The following is a 26,102-nucleotide window of genomic DNA, read 5'->3' as shown; positions in this document are numbered from 1 at the left end:
CTTATATGTACATTAATAACCTCTAACACATGTAACCCTTTTGAACCCATGTTTCATATTCTATTATTTCAAATGACTAATATAGTCACATTTTATAAGCAACGAATGTTTAGTTTGGATTTATGTAAAAAAAATGCATGTCCCCATATTTATAAGTCCACCAAGTGTTGCTAAATAACTAAATACTATAAAATAAACCACGATTAGCACCTTCGCCTCTCCCTCCGCACTCCTTTTTAAGCGCCTCTCACCCTCCGCAGAATCAACACGATTCCTGGAGAGAGAGAGAAAGAAAGAAAGAGAATCAGCAGCAAGCAGTTGCAAACAGGCCCACCGGAAAAACCCTAACGGTTGATTTTGAAGCACTCAATTATGGCGCTTTACGTGGATGAAGCAGAAGTATGGAAGTGTCCCAAACATCCGTCGAGGAGAAGAAAGAGTGGAATCTGTCCAAAATGTCTCCGAGAACGCCTCGTTACACTTTGCCCTGAGTGCGCCACTGCTCTCCCCTGTTCCTCTTGTCCACCTCCGGTCGATTCCTCCTCCTCTTCTTCCTCATCTTCCAATTCGTTTTCTCTCTTCGCCTTCTCCCGAGGCGGTAGTCGTCGCGATTACGCTCCGCCATGTACCGCCAACGCCGACGCAGTCCGCTTGTCAAATAACCTCGAAACCGAACCGTCGTTGCGGAAGTCGCGATCTGTAGCTGTTCCTTTCCTCCGTTCGAGATCTAGGTTCGTTGGGGGTCCAGTCGCCGGATGCGAATCACGCGATGCTGAGATAGCTCCGGAAAACAATAAAGCTCTGCCTAAAGTTAGCCGGAGTAAGATTAATTTCTGGTCTGTGTTTACGACTAATAAGAGTAAAAAATGCGACGTACACGGCGAAGGAATGGAGGATGAATCGAATAAGTTCCATGATTCACCGGCGGTGGATGATTTCTCGATGATGAAGCGATCTAGATCAGTAGCTGTCGGAGCCAGTAGCGCCTTTGGTCCGTCGCCGTCGAAACGAAAGGGATGGTACTTTCCAAGTCCAGTTAAAGGCATCCTTAATTCAAAACCTACCAAATCTGTCGCTGTTGCATAAATCATCTTCTCAACAAATTACAAAAATTAATGTATGTTACATTTTCTGTGATTGTATTTCATAAGATTTCTTTCCTTTCTAATTCAACATAAATTCCCATCTATAATCTCAATAATTTAAGCATACAACAATCATCTATGCCTTGTTAAGCAGTTTTCTTTGATGAAATCGATTAAAATCTGTTTGATTGAAACAAATTGAGAAAATTGAAGTCAATTAAGAACAGCGTACACGAAATTTGAAGTCTTACAAGGCAACTACTACACTAACAAAAATACAAATTCCTTGGTCGTTAGCCGTCGATAGAATTTGTTGACCCACCATTTTTAATATCTTAATCCAAGCTTTTTCATGTTCTTACGTGTTTCTGTTATTAAATTTGAACATATGTTTGTATATTAAAGTAGAAAAATAGTAAGTGTCATATTTTATTGTATGTGTACCATGTGGTTAATTAAGTTGTATATTTATGTGTTTTTTTATGAACATTTTATATGTGCATGCATGTGGGTGTTTGTTAAAACGATTTTGAATGATCCAAAACTCATTTTGACATATCTCTTGTATATGAATCTCAACGTCAATATAATCAAACAATGGACATATCAAGATTATGTCCAAACCTTTTAATCAATAAATACCCATGGGAACAACCGCAAGACATACAACACAAAGAGCGTGTTCGGCAAAATTAAGGGGTAGCTTATAGCGGGGTAGTGAGGAACTTTTAGTTTGTAGCGTTTTGTTAAACGCTACATGGTGTAACATTTGGATTTGGAACATTTTATTTAAGCTAAACACTAGAAGCTTGTAGTGTCAAACATAACTTTCTATTCAAAACGGAGCATTTTACCAAAGGCTAGAAACTACAAGCTATCAAATGCTCACAAATGCTTCATGATGTACACGTCCAAACTGTCATTACTCCACCTTTTCCAAGAACACCCCTACCCCGCCGGCAGTAGATTCTGGCTGGCCCCTACCATCTTCTCCGGCCAACCCCCATCATCTTTTTTACAAACACACATAGTAAATACAAACTTAGATCTTTATCCCCACATCCCCTCAAAGAAGATTAATATGTTATAGATGACAACACATTAGCACAATCAAGAATGGGATGAACTAGAGAAAGAAGCATCGCAAGTTCTCGGAACAACTAAAACATGGGAACTTAACTCTTCAAGCGTAAGTTGGTAGTAGCAATATGAGCAAGATCTAATATCACTTTTACTTATTAAATTATTGAGTCAAAATAAGCTCTTTAAGTCGACCTAACTTTACTAACCCAAATCCACATAAGCTCTTAGATTTTGATTGTAAAGTCCCATTAAATTCGTTACAAGTATTTTCAACAATAGTCAATATTTTTCATAAGCTCGGAAACATAAAGATATGTGATTTTATGTTTACAATAAATTAAATCATAAGTTAAAAACTCATCGTGGTCCACCACTTGTGTTAATTCATAAAACAATTATAGATTTCATTAATTAACTAATTTTACTATAAATTCAACCAATTGATTTGGCCATTCATGAAAAAATATAAGTTTAAATGCTTTATTAAAACACTAGGTTAAAATCAAATCTAAAACATCTAACACAACAAAAATCAAATACACATATGTACAAATCGAACTAGAATCAGACTAGAAAAGTTTATAGTTGTTCATGGATAAAAACATGAGTTCGCTGATGAAATTGGTTAACGCTTCTATAAATTAAACGATATAAATAATGAATTACAACTCAAAGTCGTGTACTTTAAATGCTTCCTTGTCCCAAAAGTCATTCTTTAGCCTAAAAAAACTTGTGTATCAAGATATTAACCTAAGTCCTAAGGTATGTATTTATAGGCTAGAAAAATGTATTGACCAAGCAATGACCTGATTTCAGAGAGTAAGAGTGAGTTGATCGGTTCACTTAATCTGTCACCAAATTCCACTTTTTTGACCTAACTTAAGCGAGTTAAAATTCAGGAAAATTTAACTCGACCATGTAACTTTCTGTAAAGGTCTTAATCTTCGAAAAGTTCAATTTTTTCATATTAGCTCTGTTCTTCATGAAATTGACCAACAACTTCCTATTAACATCCTAAGATTGTTCCAAGGTTTGAACCACATGAAAATCATCCAAAAAATATGACAATAAAAATGTTCCATAAATTTAAATAAAAGTTCCAAAGTATGTAATGCCTAAACATGATGTAAATGTATGGAATAGATATAATAAAAAAAAATGTATAAAATGCATCTAACAAAGATCAAGATTCACAACTATAGGACACCGCAAACAAAACTACTAATCAGAACAGGCAAGTCGACAAATGTAACGCCCAGATTTTCCCACTAAGTACACCACATTAAATTTCTTCATTTACAATTTTATAAAACATTTTTGGTGTACGTTGGAATACAAAAAGTACATGATCCGAGCCGGACGCTACAATAACATACCTGCAACACAATAATAACAAACAATGTAATCCATATGGCTTAGTGAATAACAACTACAATAACATAAACAACACACATCATTATTTACAGATTTCATTTGTCATTCAAGATATATGTCACATTCAGTATATTAATTGGTTACTATTTTCGGATACCACATGAAACCTACTAGTATCATTTTGACCATAATTAAATGTTTTTACCTGGAAATATTGTCAAGACTAAACAATGTTTCACTATTTTCATAACCACTACTTTAGGAATATTTCGTCCAAAGTAAGTACATCACATTCATTTTCCAATCCATATATCAACTATCACATAAACTTATTTCATCAGGCTATTGGGTTTTACCACCTCAATGGTACATAACATAACGATATCACATTATATTAAATTCTCATATTTGTGTAAGAATACACATACATAAACATTCAGAGTTAGAGTAGAGTTACCTCCAAACTAGTTACCTTCTGGAGATGTCAGTATCCATGACACCGTCTCTAATTTTATTCTCACAACTGTTAAAACAATTACCAAACGCTATTCAGTAACCTACTCGTAACTCCTTAACTCTTTCAAAAATCATAATCCCCAATCTAACTATAAATTTATCAAGCTCGACTATCACTTAAACTCGTCAGAATATGGAGAAAAACCACTCGCTGAACTCAATGTTGTGGAACTAACGAAAAGAAAAAATTAAAGAGATTCGAGAAACCATGAGAGTTTCTCAAGTTCGCCAAAGAAAGTATGCAAACAAGCGTCGACAACCATTAGAATTCCAAGTTGGAGATATGGTGATGTTAAAAGTATCTCCATGAAAGGGTGTATTCCGTTTTGGAAAAAAAAGGGAAATTAGGTCCTCCTTTTATTGGTCCTTTTGAGATTACACAAAGATTTGTAAAAGTTGCATATCGCCTTAAATTACCAAATGAATTTGAAGGTATTCACGATGTGTTTCATGTGTCGTGTCTAAGAAAGACGCTATTTGACAAGTCACAAGATGTATCATTAAATGAAATAGAGATAGATGAGAAATTAAGGTATCAGGAACAACCGAAAGAAATATTAGATAAAAAAGACACAAAACTGCGAAATAAAAAGATTGGACTTGTGAAAATCAACTAGCGACACCATAGAGGAGTAGATGTTGCATGGGAATCCACGAAAGAATTTAGAGTAAAATACCCACACTTGTTTAAGTAGATTTCGGGGACGAAATCTTTTTGAGAGCAGGATAACTTATGACACTTGTTTTGTTAGAATGAACCATAAGTTTTAGCTAAGTGATGATGTAAAATTATGTATGTGAGTATGTTAAAGTGATTAAACTGTAATAGAAATGTTGAGACCAAAAATTGTATTTTGGTCATTTTGAGTAAATGATGAAATCAAATATATTAGTGAAATCTTTTTTTGATATAAATAAATTTGGTGTTTATAATGAAGTTTTAGTATAAAATGTATATCTATGTGTATTAAAGTTTGATAAAAATCTTCAGAAAAGTATTTAGACCAAAGAGGGTATTTTGGTCTTTTTGTGTAATTGTGAATTTAAGTAGAGTTTATGTGAGCAATAAAGGAACAATGTGATTTTAAAGTATGAATAATTTCTTAATCGAAAGGACTTAATGTATTTAGAGTGGGATAAAATGAATGAGGTTAAAAAAGGAAAATTATGAAGAATTACTGAACTTCAGTATTCACGACGTGACAAATGAATTGTCATGACGTGAGGCCAAAGCGGTGATAAGGTTGACGTAAGGTGAATAGTGAAGGCAATGTACTTTGCAGTATTCATTACGTGACACAGATAGGCCACAACATGAGAAAGTAGAATACCATTTTCTTTTATGACAAAACATTTTAGCAACGGACTAGAAGTCACAAATAAAACGAAAACGACGACGTGGTGAGTTAATTAGGTCACGACGTGACAAATGTGTGACATTCCCAATTTCACGGCCAGAAAAAGACCAATTTATTTATGCTTATTTAAAATCAGTGTGTCCTTTTAAAAAAATAATATTGCATAATTTGTTCCCAAAAACATGATAATGATATTATCAAGACTTTTCCGATGAAATGTATTTTATTATATTAAAAACCTTGGGATGTCATCGTCAATACAGTACATAAGCATAAACAGAAATTATACAGGGCTTACAAACATATGTTATTCTATTGGTCTATCATCCATAAATCTCTCATTAGTCATCACACCTATGCTCTCGTGCCACTACCTCTGATACAAGAAATTGAGTGGGTCACGCTTGGGAGCGTGGTGAGTACATAAGGTTTTTAACCCACAATAATTATATTCGTTTAATGATATATTAGTCAAATAATTCAACCCGATTATCCATTCCCATTATCCTCACGTTCTATCCCTATAGCATCTAATTCAGGCAACCTGTCCTAAGGAATCATCTTCGGGATAGACACCATTGCTTATGGGATACCTTAGAAATATATGTCAGTAAGGGAACCATGAGGGGATGGGGTACACTTAGTTCAAAAACATCTATATGTTGCGAGCCTGCTAGCGTTCCACTGGACTATCTAGAATAGTTTGTAGTCATCATTTATACTCTGCTAGACGACTAGATCATCTTTAAAGTCAAGGCCTCTCATCATCCGTTTCATCTTTTATATTTTATGTCTCATCATCTATATCATCTTTCATCTACCCATCTCTACCCAACATATTTGTAGGTATAAAATACATATACAATTTAAATCAAGTAAAACATGTATAAATCGTTCATCTAGCATAGATAAAGATAATATGCACATATGCTACATAATTATCATAAATACTTTATATATATATATATATATATATATATATATATATATATATATATATATATATATATATATGTGTGTGTGTGTGTGTGTGTGTAAGATGAAAGTAACTATGCATTCACTTGATAAAGAAAGTTGGGCAGTGCTTTGCTTCAACACTTGGCTTTTCCTTTGATATGACATAGGTTCATTTATCTCTAAGTCTTAGTTTATTATCTTTTATATGACTAATTAATAGTCTAGATTCCTCAACAATCCCAATGTCTATTAATTTATAGCTGATAAGAGACAATCAGGTAGGATCATATCGGAGGTAGGGTCTGTTTGGTATATAGAGTATACTGTTTGGAAATCCCACTTTAAACACCTCACTAAATCTAGCCTAGACATCATCCTTGTAAGTAGATCTAATATGACGTTGGAGCCATTAATCAACCTTATTTATAAATTTATAACAACAACTATGAATTTTAAATATAAATTACACTAAAATAATATATAGTGTAATTTAACTTATAGAGATTCCCTAGACAAAAGTCTGGAAATTATACTAGCGGAGTTACTATTTGATGACTACTACTTGTCGGACACTCAGAGATCATAGGGCTTCACCGGTATACTAGAAACTAAGGAAAAATGGCTAATAATCGAAGAATATTGTGAGAGGGAGTTGTAGTGGTGAGGAAAGTGGTCAGGGGAGTCGAGGCTATTTATAGGAAGAATTCCACCAATGCAAACTGTGCATGGAGGTGGGCATCGTGCACTTCGATCCATCTGTTGTCCGTCATGTGTCCAATTCTGGTTGGAGCCACATCGCCCTCTTCTAGAAGATAGGCACGTCACACACTTCACGGGTCGATATTTAGATTTTAAAAAATGCATAACTTCTTTATACACAATCCGTATTTGACGTACTTTATATCCACACATAGCTATCGATGAGATATACAACTTTTATTTAGACTCCGTCGGCTAGTTTTGACTTTATTTATTTCACACATGCTTAGGCTGTTAAAGTCCATGTAAAATGCTTAACTTTTTCATCTGACATCTGTTTTGGAATGTCTTTATATCTTTGAGCTTGTATCAACGAGATCTTCAATTCTCATTTAGATTGTTTCGGCTAAAAATTGACCAATCTAAAATTCGATTTCTGAGTTGTATACTATTAAGTTGAATCTTAGAAAAATCATAACTTCCTCTGATGAAGTCAGATTTAGAAGTTCTCCATATGTACACTTTCGGTTTAACGGCTACTACGACACTCACCACGATAGAGAGACCTCTTGGCCACATTGTAAGCACATTAGGAAAAAATAGTCACAAAACTGAGAACCACCACGTCGTGGTAAGCCCATTACCACGTCGTGGAAACTGGCAGATTGTAATATTTTTTATTAAGATCTTAACCCTCACGTATTTAAACAATAACTTCATATCTAATCCTTTTCAGTGAATTAACGGATAACGTTTCGAACTATATCCTTCAAGACTCCACCATAAGGCAAGATCTACAATTATAAGTCCAATAAGTCCTTAAAGAGGCCAAATCTTGATCATGGACATAAAGTAACTCAAACCATGGCTCTTTTCTCAATTACCTGAAGCTTGGAGACTAAAGAGGACCATGACAAGCTCTGGAGTTCTTCAAACTCCAAGAGCATCCATGTAAGGGACCAACCCACAAAAAAAACCCCAAACTTGAATCTAGAAGAATAAATGCCAAGCTATGAACTTTATACCTCAAATGGCTCATAAATCAAAAGAGAATGATGGATCCAAAGTAGCTCCTTTCTTCCTTGCACCAATGTGAACTTCCTTCTCCTTCATGCTTCACCACAATCCAAATAATAAGGTCAAAATCAAGAAGATAGGCTATCAAACATCCATGGTGGCTAGGGTTTCGTGATGATGGGTTGGAGGTTGAAGAAGATGCCCTAATACTTGAGATTAGGTACTTAAATATGCAAGAACCCTTAAAAGATCATGGGCATGGACTGCAGTTGTTGCCATGTCATGACATTCGTCTTGCCACGTCGTGGCGGCCATCAGATATGTGTTCCATGCATTTGGCATGCCACCTCGATGTGTTCCATTCACCGCGTCATAGCACTAGATTTTTCCCAAAACTCTTACCTTTGATCCATTCAATTCCTCAACTGATCTATCTTGGAAAACGGGTGTTACAATTCTCCCCAACTTAAATTAGATTTCTTCCTCGCAATCGGTCCTTAGAAATTACCTCTTATATAAACTACGACCCTCTCATGGTTCTTTTAATCCCACTTCAATTCCACTGGTCGGCATGAATCTCTCGCTATGGTTTGCAGTTCCCACCTCAAAGCCCTCATGAACAAAAGTAAAGTCTATTCATGGACTAGATGCCTTACAATCAATCTCTCGACTGCCGCAACATTAGATCAATTCCCTAGCCAAAAGACCATTTCTGATACTCTTGCAAATTAAATCTTCTAGCGAAAACATGTGCCCCGACGGAGAAAAGTCATTTAGCCCCATTGCGAGGATCTCACTCCCTAACCATAACTCGAAGACCATAAGGTCATGCTCTACAATCTTGTAAAAAATTCCACCCTATCATCATCTATGTTGACCGAAATTCACATATTTGATCTGACCATAATCTCCATGGAATCATGCTGCCCTACTCATAAACTAAGTTATGGAACCACAACCGACCGCCATCGTCGATAACCTCATATACAACACATTAGGAAAAACCTTAACGGAAACCAAACGAATTCATATTAAACTAGATTATATACCCTCTAGGCTCTAAACCATCGGATCTGCTAACCACTAATAACTCTCGTGATTACCCTCGATCCACCAACCACTAAGAGCTCTTGCGCTTACTCCTGATCTGCCAACCATTATCAGCTCTCGGGCTTACATCCGATCCGCTAATCACTAGAAGCTCTCGAGCTTACTCCCCATCCGCCAACCACTAACAGCTCTCGGGATTACCCCCTATCCACCAACCACTAACATCTCTTGGGCTTACCTCCAATCCGCCAACCACTAACAACTCCACTCAACCTAGCATAGGCACACACCGAACCTGTGAAACTTAACTATCCCTATCAGGCCTTTTGGTCCATGACTCGGACCCCCAGGTCCCAATCAAACAAGAACAGAAAAGGAGATCCTTACCATAACCCTTAACGCGAGCCTCCTAATATTCTCGGACTCTAAACACGAAAAAATCTTATGGAATCACCTATGTGACTGTAACACTCTAAAAATTTCAACCAATTTAAACTTTTCAAAAACAACCCAGTTTCATAAAGTTATTACAAAAAGGTTTTCAATATAATTATTTATCAGAGTCTTCCCAGAACCATATCATAAAACATAATCATGAGGAGCGGTACGATCACGCCTTTGCCTTGCCACGGTCTCCTAAAGAACCTGAAAACATTTAAACCACAACTATAAGCCCGAAAGCTTAGTGAGATACCCCAAGATACCAACCACATATACCATACACATAACATGCCATATCATAACAGAACACAAAATAGCCATGCACTTCGGGTCTACTGTGTGACTGGTCCGCCCTACCGGGCCTTCAGTCCACCTGTTCCACCCTCCGAGTCTAGCCATATACATCGAGTCTGAAGTGTGATTGGTCCGCCTGCACCGGGCCTTTAATCCACCTGGTTCACTATCTGAGTCTACAGTATGACTGGTCTGCTCGCACCGAGCCTTCAGTCTGCCTGGTCCACTCTCCGAGCCTCGGCACGCCTGGTCCGCCCTCGTGGGGCCTACAGCCTATCCGGACCGCTCGCTCGGCCTTCGGGATAACCGGTCTGCCCTGGGTTTGTTGGCCTACAGCACAAAGCAAGACCCGCCTCAACCCAATCCCAGTCCAACAACCATGTGCACATAACATTTAATCATATAAAAATTCACATCCAATCGAACTGATCTAGCAGATTACATAACATAACATCATCCTAACTAGGATACCGACCTAACCGGTCACTAGCATAGCATCATTCTATATACCAGGATACCGACCTCAACCAGGTCTCTAACATATATCATCCTAACTACCAGGATGCAAACATAGCAAAGCAATAACATAACAACGATACCCGGATTACAATCCGATAAAGGGCCGGCCTTGGTGCCTTAGACCCTGCTGATATAGTGAGAATAACTCACCTGCAACTGTTGACTGAAAAGATAAGACCAAGCTGCTCCGACCACTGACACGATCTCCACCACTAGCCAACACCAAAACACCGAACTCAAAATCAATGCCAAAAATTACCAAAATGCCCCTGGAAGTCAACTGGTCAACTATTGGTCAAAGTCAAAGTCAACTCTCCTGCCTGACTCTACTCGCCGAGTCACCTCGCTGACTCGTCGAGTTCCCTTGCTCTGAAACTCCCAAATCACGACTCAACTCGCCGAGTCACCCTGAGACTCGCCGAGTTCCACAACTCTGAGTCCCCTCGCACTCAACTCACCGATTCATCCCTTGACTCACCGATTTACGGCTTAACCCGAAGAGGTTAGGACCTCTCAACCAGACTCGTCGAGTCCGAGAATAGACTCGCCGAGTCCAAGGCCATCTTCAACCAACTCGCCGAGTTGTTCTTCCAACTCGTCGAGTTCCTGCCTATCTTCATGCAACTCGCCGAGTACCCCTAGGTCTTAATCCATACAGAGGCTTTCCAGGCCATGCAAATGATCCAAACAATAGATCCACCCTTCTACAAACCATCCATCACGTAAAGTGGCAAACTTTATGTGAATCCAAAGAGATCTAAGCATATAACACTCTAGGGTTAGGGTTTGGGACAAGATGGCTTCACCAATCACTCAAGAACAGGGACTTTTATGCACTCTATACCTTCTCCATTCCAGATCTAAGGTAGCAACCTCAGATCTAACCTCCAAACTCAAAATATCACAAGATATGCTTTCCAAAAACTCCAAAATGATGAATCTAGATGAATAACATCCCAAGCAACGAAATAATACCTCAAAAGAAAGATCCAATAGAAGAGACTAAGAGTAATCCAAATCCTTGCAAAGCCCCTTGCTCCAAGCCTCTTAGCCTTCAAAGATCTCTTCCACAAACACTCCTTCAAGGCCCAAATACTCTCTAATTCACTCACAATAAATATTAGGGTTTCTAGACTTCAAGGGAGAGTAAAGAGGTTGGGGAGAGGGCATTATGTCCTTTATATAGGGCTCATCCCCCGGAATTAGGGTTTTCTTCGCATAGCACCAACTCACCGAGTCCAGCCACCGACTCGCCGAGTTGGCCACTTAACACGCGACCAGAATCACGACCCTACTCGCCGAGTCCAACCATGGACTCGCCGAGTTGACCATTCACATTTTCACTTTGAACCCTGAACTTGCACTCCTGAACTCGGGATGTTACAGTGGCGTATAATTAAGACCATACAAAAAGCATCCGCTAACCAACAACGAACCCACCACAGAAATCAGAAGATTAAATGACCATGCAAGAGTCACTATCTTAAGCAGTCTGGCCGAAGACTGGAACCTGGTCCGAAATTCTCTCGCTATGAATTTTCCACTCTCCCCCACTTGAAACATACAAATCATTCAAATGCAACTAACATGAAACTAAAGTTCCAACTCGAACTAGTTGAAGTACTACTTATTCTTTCCCTACGGAATAAAATGAAATGGATTAAGAGAGTCCTTCGAACTGTTCAACTCAACCCCAAAACCTTTATCAAACAAGAACAAGTAGAGAGATCAATTTAAAAGTTATGAGTCTATGTCACCCCAACCCTATAGTCTATCGAGGACCTCGTAACACTTCCAATGCAAATGCATACATAAGAAAACATTCATCCATAATGGAAGTTGCATAAGCAAAACCCAATTCATATATGCAAAATAAAATAAATTAGAAATATACATGCAATCAAAATTGTTGCCACACCTGGATCCTCTTCAATAAACTATTAGCCTCTTCCTTCCATCCTAGGCACCTCATCCCTCCGTTGGCGTCCATAAGGCATCTTCCATGCTAAAGGTGTAGGGTTCTACAATTCACCAAAAATGAGAAGGGAATATTGAGCTTTGATGTGGCCCTCCCAATCGCAATGAAAACAAACCCGCACACTCTGCCTACAATCCCTGCTGAAATGTCCCTCATTGCACACCTGCGACATGAAAAAGATCGACACCTTCTGTCATGAAACTTTCCACACTTATCACACCCAGAACTCCTCTACTTTAGTGGTCCTGATCTCAAGTTGGCGGACTTGAACCAATTCGCTGTTGGCTGCAACTGCACTGAAATTGGCCTCTCCACCTTCCTTTGGGGTTCTAACTTAATCTCTCTCCTCTTGGCATTCGACTACAACTCAACCAAATTTTGGTAGTACTGAGTCAACACAAACTCTCAAATCTCATCCTTGATCATGCTCAAGTATTATGACTCTGCATCTGCTCTGAAGTCACATACTCCAAGCAGAAAAGTGCTCTCTCTGTAAACATCTTGGTGACCTCTGTCATGGGTTCTATCATCTACTGAAGCGACATATACTCCTATGCCAGTTGCTCTCCCCCCTCTCCCCCCTCTCTCTCTCTACAAGTGGAACATACTCCGCCCGGAACATCTCCAGAAACCGCTCCTAAGACACTCTACCTTGCTCTACATATGAAAAGGTATGGGTCACAAAATCCCACCAATCTTTCACTCCCTAACAAAGAAGGTTCAACATAAACTTCACCTTCTGGTCCTCAGGACACGAACATGTGTAGAAACATCCCTCCATGTCATATATCCATCTCAAAGCGATAATCAGGTCATTGTCCCTCCTAAATTCTGGAGGCTTCGTAATACTGAACTATCGATATTGTATTTCCCCACATATCTAAAGTACTATAGTAACGATGGCAGCGGAAATAACAGCCTGCATGACAGCAACATAACACCCATCAAACTCCTCAATCAACATGGTCTTTACCGACTCAAACAACTACAAAATCGCCTATTTGATAGTTCCGACCACCTTGATAGCAATGATTATACGGATCTCCTCATCACTCAGACCCATCCCCTCTGGGTAGCCAATGCCTGATCCCGGTTCTCTAATATACACCATACTGAAACGCACAATGAAAAAGGTCAAACATCTAGAAATATCACTCAAACACACTATGCCTTTACATATTAGTTTCTTAGTAGACTTGAGACTCCTTCTAATTCACATACGGATCCCATGCTTTTAGTAGTATGGGCCATACTACCTTCCACATCTATTCGTAGTAGAATCAAAGTTCATCTCAAGGTACAAAGTCACTACACTAAACCACTCCTAGGTGTACTAACACCCACATGCTCTTAAGAGCCACAACAAACTTCCGAGGCACTCATCCTAGGATTCTCCTTAATCACGTTCCAGCACTACTAGAACATCTACCAGCACCGCTGGTTTCCTCGTGCATGCAAGTTGTACACAAAACAACATTAAATAAACAGTCAAATAAATGACACTAAGCTAAGCTCACAACCAAACAACAAACATGAAATAAGGCTAAGTCAATCGTTCTAAGGCTAGATAATCCTAATCGTATCCAACTACAAAACATACACTTAGTAATTAACAAAATCAAGTAGGACATAACAAGCAAATCCCAAGGCTATAAGGCATCACATAGGTCATACAATCTCCCTATTCTAATAATAGAATAGGTTTATTCTCCTTTTTCCATGTGTCACCCTATTAGACATCTTAATTAATGTCATGCCACTTGTCAACCTATAGATTCTCCATTTCAAATTTCAAATTTCAAATTTTAAATTTTAAATTTCCTACTTTAATTACATTAAATTAAAACATTAGAATAAAAATTAAAATAAAGTTAATATATATTATAAGGTGATATAATTTCTTGTATTTATTTAAATCAACGATTATAATTTTATATAACTAAAAAAATATCTTTTAATTAATAATTTATTTAAAATAATTGATTAATAATTTTGAGTTTCTAATATGAAATTTAAATTAATTTTATAACCGTGGATCTCATGGGTTATAAACTAGTACTATAATATAGTTCCTGAAGGGATACTTAACTTACCCACTAGCATGCATTCATAACAGTTCACATATCTGTAAGCTCAAATTCAACATATATAACAAATATGAAAATTTTGGGAATCACTTTCATGTTCAGGCTCTAGCTGAATATACACATCGCATATTCTTGTAAAAACCAAGGTTGAGTCAGAGATCTATGTTCATGATCTCAAGCCAACAACCAAACAAGAACATGACAAGATACCGAGCCCATGTCTCCAACCCAACCATTTTCTTAAAACATATCTTTCAAAAACATTTTGTGAAAATTCTCGGATCCTAGTTTGAGTTTGGATTCACACAAGTGTTCCTCCAAATCCCTTAAACCAGGTCTCTGATTCCAACTTCTAACATCCTATTTTCACAAGAAAATTTCATTTTTAAATAAGGTAAAATCACCATTTACATAAAACCAAAGTTATGAAAACCCATTTGTTCCAAAATACAGTTGTTTGAAATTCATAGTAATATAAATATTACTAAATCTCCATTGTTGTTGATGAGTGTGTACAATCACACTCTCACCTTACCACGATCGCCGATGGTACCTGAAAACCATTTAATCCACAACTATAAGCCAAAGCTTAGCGAGTTCCACCAAAATACCACATACCACAATACACATACAATGCATCCACACATGAGCCTTTAGTTTGTCTGGCCTGCCTCATAAGGCCTACAATATGCCTGGACCGTTGTCCTGAGCCTACAGTCTGACTAGACTGCCTTGTAAGGCCTATAATACACTTGGATTGCTCTCTCTCTCTCTCTCTCTCTCTCTCTCTTTCTTTTTGTTTCTCTTTATTTCTTTCTCTTTCTCTCTTATCATACAACCGATCCATACATAGACTAGAGCATATTTTTGGCCTGCCTGGGTATCTTGGCCTACAACACAAAGCATGACCATCTCAACCCACCAACCAATATGTCGACATATAGATCAAAAAATCAATCAAAGAAACACATAAGCACAAGTAACTATCTACACTAGACTACATGTCTAACAACCCTCTACCGCATATAGGGTATCATACAACACTTTATATCATCACTGGAAGATCACTAATTGTCACACCCCGGCCGTCGGCGGAAACACTGGGTAGTGTAACGTCATTTTTCGTATCACAGTTATATAACATACATTGAACAATACTTCAAGAAAATACATACCTTTATTGATGATTGAAAGTTACATTATTTTTTTCCTAGTGTTTATTACATAATATTCGACTATGACATGCTTCTTAAAGAACAAAAAGATACTAGTAAAACTTCTCCTGTTCGAATACATACCCGCTTTTCAAGTTCCTGAAAACACATGCATTTTAAAATACGTCAACATAAAGTTGGTGAGTCCACAGGTTTTGACTCCATAAAATAATACATTTTTACACATTCAAAAGTATAGTTTTGAAAGTATCATTTTGACTCTCCAACATTAGGTATAATTGTATACTTATCAATTAAGTGTTATACCTAAACATTTCTTAATCTTAAGGTATAAGTAGGGGAAAACTTATACTTAACATTAATACTTGTATACGACAAAGTATAATGTTTCTAACAATGTGCTACCATGAGCCTGTAACCGCTGCTATGACATAATACCTCTAATAGAACAATACACTCATGATTTACCATGAGAACAAATACACTCATGATTTAACATGAGAAACAACACCGTACGCTTCATCGACGCCAGAACAATAACAAATAAAAGGATAGTTCATCACTTGTTTTTGGTTGACTGTAGCTAATAGTCACAAGTGGGGTTGTCAGCCAGTATATTAATTATACACGACTTCCTCGCTCACACGGGATTAACAGTTACAGTTCAGAGGATTTCCACTAAGATCCCTAATCTTAGTTGATGAATACAATTACTCATGTAGACTTCGACGACTTCCTATAGCTCTAACAAGAAAAGCATTTTCATGTCTAAAACCTTAAGTTACTAGAGTTTGCTTTTAAACATTACTCCTAACTTCATAATATTTAGGCAGTATAACAGCTATATCTTGAAGTAAAAACCAGGTTTTATCTTGACCTAAAACCAATAATAACAACATATAACGTTTCTACATAAAACTAACAATAACAACATATCCAGTTTTATCTTGACATAAAACTAATAATAACAACATATAACATATCTAGTTTTATCTTGACATAAAACTATTAATTGCAACATACTATATAACTTAACATATAAAACTTCCGAATATAACTTCGGAACTATATCGCAAGCAAAATATATATAGAATCCTAAGTATAACTCAAGATCTACATTAATATATTAACATACCGATAAGTTGATAATAGTTGTATATATTCAAAATATTATATTTAGAACAAATATACACAGGCTATTATAACTATATATATTATCATATAGACATAATAATAACATATATACAATGACTAGCATGCGTTTTCCCCCGAAATATTAGAAAGTGGGGCCGTGAAACTCACCTTAGTAGCGTGATTTTTATGATATCTAAGCGAAACAGTTAGCGTGCGAGTTCGTCGGGGCTCGGGATGCAAGAGGGCTTCAGCAAGTAAGAGAGGAAGAAAGGAAATGGTGTAAGGAAGTGAATGGGTCGAAGCCTCTGTTTATAGTAAGATTTTACGACACTCACGTCGTGAGTGTCATAAAACTCACGTCGTGAGTCTCATGATTCACTCCATAGACTTGCCATTTGCGTCCCTAGCTTCAAAAGGTGGCCATGTGACTCCTCACGTCGTGAGTGTCATAAAACTCACGTCGTGAATTGGATCTTATCCTCTCGCAGCTTTTAGATTCCAAATTATGACAGAATGCCGTGAGAGTCATAAAACTCACGTCGTGAATTAGCTAGTTTAGGGTTTTTAAAAGCTAAATCTTCGGAATGCCATAACTTTTGCATACGAACTCCGTTTTTGACGTTATTTATATGCACGCATAGGTATTTATGAGTACTACAACTCTATTTTAGACTTAAATAGCTAATTGTAAGTCTATTTTAAATTCCTCTTATATAGAGATTTATAGTGTTCGGTTTATCATAACTTCTTCATGCGAAGTCAGATTCAGACGTTCTCTATATTTTTGGAATCGTATGGACGTATACTTTGAGTTGTATCATAAAGGAAGTTCATATTTGTATTAGAATTTATCATAAACTACATAAGATCCGTACCACATTACTAGGTTAACATAATCACATTACATGATTTGCATAATCACATGTGATTGTCTATTGACCTATTTTGACTAGTGTTACATTCTCCCCCCGTTAGAACAATTTTGTCCCGAAATTTATCTTGTGGTTAGGGTTTTGTCAAACAGTTCGGGGTATTTTTCTTTCATCTGATCTTCACGTTCCCAAGTAAATTCAGGTTCTCGCAAAGAGTTCCATTGAACTTTCACTATGGGAATACGACTTTGCTTTAATCTTTTCACTTCTCAATCCATGATCTCGACAGGTTCTTCTACAAAGTTGAGTTTGGTATTGACTTGTATATCGTTGAGAGGTACAACCAGAGTGTCATCGGATAGACATATTTTGAGATTTGATACGTGAAAAACATCGTGTACATTACTTATCTCTTGAGGTAACTTGAGTTGGTATGCCACAGAACCAATTCTAGCTAGAATTTCAAAAGGTCCTATATACCATGGGTTTAGTTTTCCTCGCTTACTGAATTGAATTACACCTTTTCAAGGAGAGACCTTCAACATTACTTTATCTCCAACTTGGAATTCTAAAGGCTTACGTCTTACGTCAGCATAGCTCTTTTGACGATCACGTGCAACCTTTAATCGATCCTTAATTTGTACGATCTTTTCAATTGTCTCATGGATTATTTATGGTCCAGTACGTAGTATCGCCTGTATGTTCTCTGGACATCTGCGTATCTCCAACTTCTGCCCAACGTACTGGGGAACGACATTTTGCGTCCATAAAGAGCCTCAAACGGTGCAGCCTTGATGCTGGTGTGATGACTATTGTTGTAGGAAAACTCAATTAACGGTAAATGAGTATCCCACGCATTTCCAAAGTCTATTACACAGGCTGTGGATGGTAAGATGTACTCATGTCTAGACGTGTTCCTAAGGATTTTTGTAGAGATTGCCAAAATCGTGAAATGAATCTACTATCTCGGTCAGAAATAATAGAACTTGGAACTCCATGCAATCTAACAATTTCCTTAAGATAAACTCTAGACAGCTTCTCCATCTTGTCGTTCTCCTTAATTGGTAAGAAATGGCGGACTTAGTCAATCTATCGACTATTACCCAAATATTGTCGAACCCACTAGGATTTTTGGGTAACTTAGTGATGAAGTCCATTGAACTCTGCTCCCATTTCCATTCTGGTATTTCCGGTTGTTGAAGTAAACCTGAAGGCTTTTGATGTTCTGCCTTCACTCTAGAACACGTCAAACATTTGCTCACATAAGTAGCAATTTCTGCCTTCATGTTTGGCCACCAATAATGTACTTTTAAATCCAAGTACATTTTGTTAGAGCCTGGATGCACGTAATATCTGGACTTGTGGGCTTCTTTTAAGACCAAGTCCCTGATTCCACCGAACTTAGGCGTCCAAATTCGGTTCATAAACTGTCACATTCTGTCATCTTTTCCATTCCTCGCAAAGCTTCGTTCTTGATGTTTTCTTCTTTTAGAGCCTCAAGTTGAGCTTCTCTAATTTGTGCGGTAAAGTTAGAATGGATAGTTATAGTTAATGCTCGTACCCGTCGGGGTTTAATATATTCTTTCTGGCTCAAGGCATCTGCTACCATGTTTGCCTTTCCGGGATGATAACGAATCTCACATTCATAATCATTCAACAATTCGACCCATCTTCGTTGTCTCATATTAAGATCTTTTTGGTCGAAGATGTTTTGGAGACTCTTGTGGTCGGTAAAAATAGTACACTTAGTACCGTATAGGTAATGTCTCTAGATTTTTAGTGCAAAAACTACAACTCCCAATTCAAGATCATGGGTAGTATAATTATTCTCATGCGCCTTAAGTTGTCGTGATGCATAGGCGATAACTTTTCCTCTTTGCATTAACACACATCCCAATCCTTGATTTGATGCGTCGCAGTATACAACGAAATCTTCTGTCCCCTCTGGAAGGGGTAGGATTGGTGCATTACACAACATTTGCTTTAGTTTCTGAAAAGCAGCTTCTTGTTTGTCTTCCCAATTGAACTTCGTATCCTTCTGGGTTAGTGTTGTAAGCGGCTTGGCTATTTTGGAGAAATTCTCTATGAATCTGCGGTAATAGCCAGCAAGTCCTAGGAATGTTAGAATGCTCAAAACCCAACAGTGGTATCAGAGCCTAGGCTTGTTTTCTTGTTATACTTGCAAAAGTAGCTGAAAAATTGAGTTTTGATGTTGTCTGCCCAGCAGACTCGCCGAGTCTAAGGCAAAATGCATCCAACTCGCCGAGTTGGTTCGTGCACTCGACGAGTTGGACCCCCAGACAACATATATTCGACTTTTTTGGCTGGAATTGGACTAGGAACATTACCCTAAGATGTTTTTGAACTTATAAACTTGTTTTTGATGTGGTAATGTTCATGCTAATCCAATTTCAAAGATAATTGTCAATAGATTCATGTTTTGTATTAGTTTAAGGTTTAGACTAATTACATGAATAAGTTTGATTTGAATTATCTTGTTCTTATGAGTTGCTTAGATTAATAGGAAGTTATGTGAAATTGTTGTTTTCAATCCAAATTAATCTAAGAGTTGATTCTAAAATGTGTTTTTGTAACTTGTCCTCAAGTTATATGAAAAGTCACATTTAAGTTTCATAAAACTCATAAAAGTTGGCAAAGGTTACAAAAATGAGGAGTCTTGTCTCATTGAATGGTTTTATGACTCCATAACTTGTCCTCAAGTTATGGAAGTTCAAGAGTCACTTCATTAAGTAATAAAATGTGTAACCTTAATTAATTCCATAAGTTATAAAATAAAGAAAAGTTAATTCTTTTATTAGTTTAAAGTCTTCCATAACTTGTCCTCAAGTTATGGAACTTGAAGAGTTTTTGGATTAAAACTACTTTAAACACATAGGTTATGGAATTAATTAGTTTTGAATAGTTTCAAAACTTGCCCTCAAGTTTTGGAATTTGTAAAGTTTTCTCTTATGAATACTTTAATTCCAAGTTTGCCCTTAGAATTTTAAAAGTTAAAATTCAACCCTTATACTTTATAATATTATAAGTTAATAATATATATATATATATATATATATATATATATATATATATATATATATATATATATATATATATATATATATATATATGTATAAGAGTAAAGTCAGTATTACTGTTAGTAGGCCTCATTCACGAAGCCGGTCTATAAGGGGGGGGGGGGGGTATAAGGTTACTGCCTATAAAATGACAGCTTAATGGGTGTCCACTCTCACCCACCGCTTCCTTGACTGGTGGAGGGTCGTTAGCCGAACGGGTAGGACAAGGACTATAATTCTCCCTTCATTAAAAGTATTAATGATAAATACTAAGTAACTAAACACTTAGAAATACCCAATCTTAGTTACTTAGCAAAATGTGAAAAAGGTGCTAATCCCTGAAATTATACTTTGCACTTTGTTTAAGTCGGTTAGTCGAGCGTGTGTGGTTAACCGGCACACTAACTCGTATTTAACAAGGTAGGCGAAGGGTAACTGAATGTTTATCATAGTATCGATGGAGCGTGTGTGGTTAACCGACACATCGATTGAGGGGTAAACACTTAAGGGTACCAAGTAATTTGCATGATTACTTCACACCTTGTTTTGTGATCCTCTGCATCCCACTCAGAAAACCTGAAGGGCACACTTGAGATTGAAACATGTCATTGAACAGTTCAATGAATCTCAAAAGATCTAGGAGTTTCAAATCCAAGTAAATCCTAATTAAATTATTTCGTTTTCATGGTGGAAATTGGTGAATTTTCATTCACCTACCTTCATATAGCTCGGATTACGGCATCCCTCTTCCAAGTTATAAAAGTATTGTGTTGGGTCCTAGCCTTAATATTTCATATTGGGTGTTATATTAAGGACTTCTAATCAACTATCTTGAATATCTCCAAAAAGATGTCTGGTTTAGACATTTATGATCTTCCCAAATCTCTTGAAACAAGCTTTCCTAAATGAAGATGATGTCCCATGGAAATCATACTTCTTTCACCTCCTCCAATTATTCTCCCCAACCCAAAAGTTCATGAAAAAACTTAAGGTCACTCAAGCCCTATTGGCAAGCAAAGGTCTATGTGTGATCATATCTTGGAGATGTAGTCACATATTGACAAGCCGGGAGAGTTGGGTGTCAAAATATTAAGAATGTTGGTGGTTTAATCACTTTCTAAGTCACATAGTGAGCTCCTTTGGGACTCCTATGAAACAGACTATGACAAGACTCTTAATGATCTTATCTATTTGCTAAGATCATCTTCCTAAAACTTTATGGACATTGACAATGGTGACACTGGAAATCCAGAAAAAGCATTCTCTTCCCAAGGAAAAGGGATTGACCATAGTCAACTAGGTTGACCAAATGGTAAAGAGAAAGGCTAAGTCTGTGTTAGTCCCATGTTCCATTATCAAAGCGTCCATATGTTAAATTGCCAAAGGAAGGGGCATTGGTTGCGAAGCTGCCAAATTTACCTAAGGATGTTAAAGTCAATAAGTTTGACTCTACTTTAGGTAAAGTCCACTATCTAACTCTGCTAAGTTTCTATTCTGAGATTTTTGATACATGATGTGACTGGGTCACATGTTGATAAGAATCAAAGAAAAAATGAAGAAACTTAAAGAAAGAATATGTTGAATCTGATCGCGTAGATTGATTTCTATCGCATAGTTTGAAGATTGGATTCTTGAGCTACTTCTTAGGAGTTTTGAGATATTGCTTAGGAATAGCTAACAATAAGTTTTCATATGGATTGTAAGGATAAGTTCTTCCGCAAAGTTTTTAAAATAAAAGAAAAAATGATGATTTTATTTATTTTAAAATATCCTTACAATGGCATTTGAGAAAAAATTTGTTGATTATATGATTCCATTAATAGCAAGAGAGGAAATATGAAATTGATTCTTTTATTTGTGGTAATGTCTAAATTTACCAAATAAGGAAAGATTCTCATCACCCAACTTTCAATTGGACCAGAACTTGGAATCATGCAAGTTGTATAGCATGATGAATGAGAATTTTTCATCTTTGGAAAAATTAAGACTAGTTACTTGTTCACATGGATGTGTGAGTCAAGTTCCGAACTAAGTGATCGAGTACACATTCTTGTGCACTGATTAAGTCCACCACAAAAGATTGATAAGATTATTCGTCATAATTTACAAAAGCTCAGTAAATATGGTTACACTTACAAGCTTAAGTGTAATTCTGAGACATTGGAAAAGGTTCCAATATATGACAGAGCGAATAAGAAGCATCAATTTAGGCAGAAAGATAAAAGTTTCTCAAATCTGAAAAGATGGGAGAGTACTTTAGTATCATGTTTTAAGACCATCTTAATGATTTTGAGACCTTATCACAATTCACCCTCTAAGTGCATTCTGATAGTTAAGAAGAGGAGTTATGAATTGTTGAAGTGGTTAAATCAAGAAGATGATTCATGCTTCGTTCCAAAAACAATTCTTAGAGTTATACTCCAAGATGGTAACTCGAGTGACATGTCTTAAAGAAGGTTTAAAACACTTATCAAATGTAAGAGTAAAAGTTTTCCACTCTTGTACATTTGAAATTGGTAAGTTGTGATGTTTTGGATAAAACAAAGACCAACTAAGGCCAATTGTGTTAAGTGTTTGTCTTGATTAGAATCCACACTATCTCTTGAATATTTGGAAAGAAAGTCTTATAGGTCAAGGAGACAGTGGGAGTCTAAAAGATCCTGAAAGGGTTTTAAGATGTAATCAAGAATAAAACCTAAAGTTCTTCGCTAGCACACGACTTGAGGTTTATAACCTATCGTGTTCACATACTCTGTGCCCATTCCAGTTAAAGTTGGCTTAGCATTTGAGTTCTTAGAGTTCTCAATTGGTTGCATAACAACTTGGAAGCAATGGTAGGCCCTTGAGCTGCCAGGTGGCAAGAAGTTAAGATTGCACAAGTTCAGTCCATATGAGTTTGGATTTGTCATTATCCTTGTCTTGTGACTATGGTTTTGACAATTCACATGGATAAGAACACATATACCATTAAATCTAAGGGTCATAAGGTTTCTCTCCGATTTATGAAAATGATGGTGAGGAAACACTTCCACCAAGTAGATTTGAAGTAGATAGCAATTATGATATTTGCATTCTCAAAGTCGTTAGTGGATCTGTGTGGTTAACCGACACACTAACATGGACTAGTGAGAAGTGGAAAAGGTCTAAAAAATTCAGACTATGATTACGACATCCCTTTTCATAGTTCTAAAATTGTTTAGACACACCTGTGAGCTATCTAAAAGAGGTGTATGATTTTGATAAAGTTTTATCAAAACAATATAGTATCAGAAATCTGAACTTTGGTAAGAAAGTCATCTAATTTCTGAGTACATGTCAAAGCTAGTGGGAGCATAAGTGTTATGCTAATAATCATCATGTTAGTGAGAGCATGATAATTATGATAAAGGTTGCAAGTTAGCAATGTTAATTATAGAAAACAAAAGGTTTCAATTGGGAAAAGAGTTGTTTTATTATTATTAAGGGAGAGAAATTATACTTCATCTCAAATCTAAAAGCTTAGATTGAGGTTTTAATCGTATTTAGTCAAGGATATATATATGAATTTCATGTTGGAATGGCTCAACTTAAGGAAATTCTGTATATGGTTCCATTATTTGCGTTGTAAAATTCGATTATGATTACGGCATCCCTTTTCATAATCTGAATTATGAGAACTTGGCAAATTGAGATGGAAATATTATAGAAAAAGACTGGTTTAGTCTTTATGTGAGACATCATGAATTGTGTCCCATATGCTTCGGATATAGGATCGATTACATGTGCTATATTCATCCTTTCTAAAATTTTCCAAATGCCTGGGGCATTAAGAAGGGAAAAGGTCTAGCATTGGATATGACTAAAAGGATTAAACAATTGTCGAGGACAATCTACGGTTTACCAAAGATTGGTTGCTCAAGGACAGTTGGAAGTATAGTGATAATTCTGGAAGGACCATATTGACATAATCTGTAAGGAGGCAACTCTCGTTCAGAAGTGATAGTCAAAATGGAATATGGAAATGTTTCAAAGTTAGAAATTATTCAATATGTGTAAGATTAGGAAACTTAATGCAAGAAGGGTGTTTCCAAGGAGCTGATCTCCTTTGGAATGCTCTGTAATGGTTGTTGTCAAGTCTTTCTGACTTTGTGCATAATCATTACAAGAGGATCAATGCATATAAGTTTAGAATCTAACAAACTTCAGTAAATGGCTTGAATTTGGAATTCTTGCATTTGAAGTAAGGATTTGAGACTGTGAAAAGAGGATCATTGGAGTTATGTTCAATTGATCTATTTCACAAAGTGAAGATCATAGACAAACATAGTATGCATACTTGGTGTATGGCATGGCTAGTGTTTAGAAAACATAGTGTACATGCTTGGAGCATGGGACAACTATTGTTTTAAATTCAAGAATAAAGTTGATAGTTGAAACAGTATACAATAAATAATGTGTAATCATATGGTGATAAATAAAAGGTGTTTTATTTATATTCATAAGTTCTGAGACCATATTGGATTCGATTATTATTGTGTTTCACTTTGCATGTTTTGACTTCCAGAATAACTAGGTCATTGTTCTGATTGACTAAGTTATTCAAACCATCCACAGTCGGTCATATGTTGGAAGTAGATATGAATCAAGATTGTCATGGGTTGGCTTGTAGAGGTCTAAGATGTTGGACAAAGGGCTACAGCACTCATGAGTGCTCATAAGTTCTGAGTATTGGATTCAACCCGCGCTCATTGGAATCACTTCATGGATTTTATCACGAGTGATCATGAGACGATAATATCTTATATTCTTCAAACCTAGAGATATGAGTTGTTACTATGAGTTGATAGTACATTGATTGCACGAAAACGCATTGGTAACTCGATGTTATAAAACGTGCCTTTGTGTATGATTCAACAAGTAGTAGAACAAGCCATATGAGTCGAAGTTTATCCATTCCTTTTACCTTCGGGATAAAAGCGATATCTGTGGGACCCTCGATGATTTGATGATGACAAATGGAAGTGCTCGGTCGGGCCAGGACTGATTTGATTTGTTCAATTAGTGTCGTCATAAATCGGAAATCGGGAAACAACAAATGGACAGAGAGAATGATTATAATCCATGTCTCAGTCCATATGATATCTAGAATGGAGGAATATATGATCCCTTATCTAATGGACAAGTCATCGACAAAGGTCAGAGTTCATCTACAAGGAATATATGATCAAAAGAAGACTAATTAAATATATGGGTTGATTGTGCAAATCATCCATAACTTATATAGTGGGCCAAATCTCCATGGATAATCGAGTTGGGTTAAACCCATAGGATGCTCCATGGAGGTTACATAACCCATGGGTCATGGAAATGAAAGTTCATGACAATTAGGGTTTACATGGTGTAACCC

General features: G+C 36.7%; 1 protein-coding gene across 1 annotated transcript; it reads left to right on the top strand.

Moving 5' to 3' along the window:
- The first annotated feature begins 194 nt into the window (after positions 1-194).
- On the top strand, positions 195-1,192 carry LOC111886950 (uncharacterized). The gene has a single exon (XM_023883194.3). The coding sequence runs from the start codon at positions 373-375 to the stop codon at positions 1,084-1,086; it is 714 nt and encodes a 237-aa protein (XP_023738962.1). The 5' UTR covers positions 195-372; the 3' UTR covers positions 1,087-1,192.
- The last annotated feature ends 24,910 nt before the right edge of the window (positions 1,193-26,102 follow it).

Source organism: Lactuca sativa, chromosome 6 (genome assembly GCF_002870075.4).
Source record: "Lactuca sativa cultivar Salinas chromosome 6, Lsat_Salinas_v11, whole genome shotgun sequence".
Classification (NCBI taxonomy): Eukaryota; Viridiplantae; Streptophyta; class Magnoliopsida; order Asterales; family Asteraceae; genus Lactuca; species Lactuca sativa.
The sequence above is the reverse complement of the archived record's forward strand: the minus strand, read 5'-3'. Positions and strand labels throughout refer to the sequence as shown.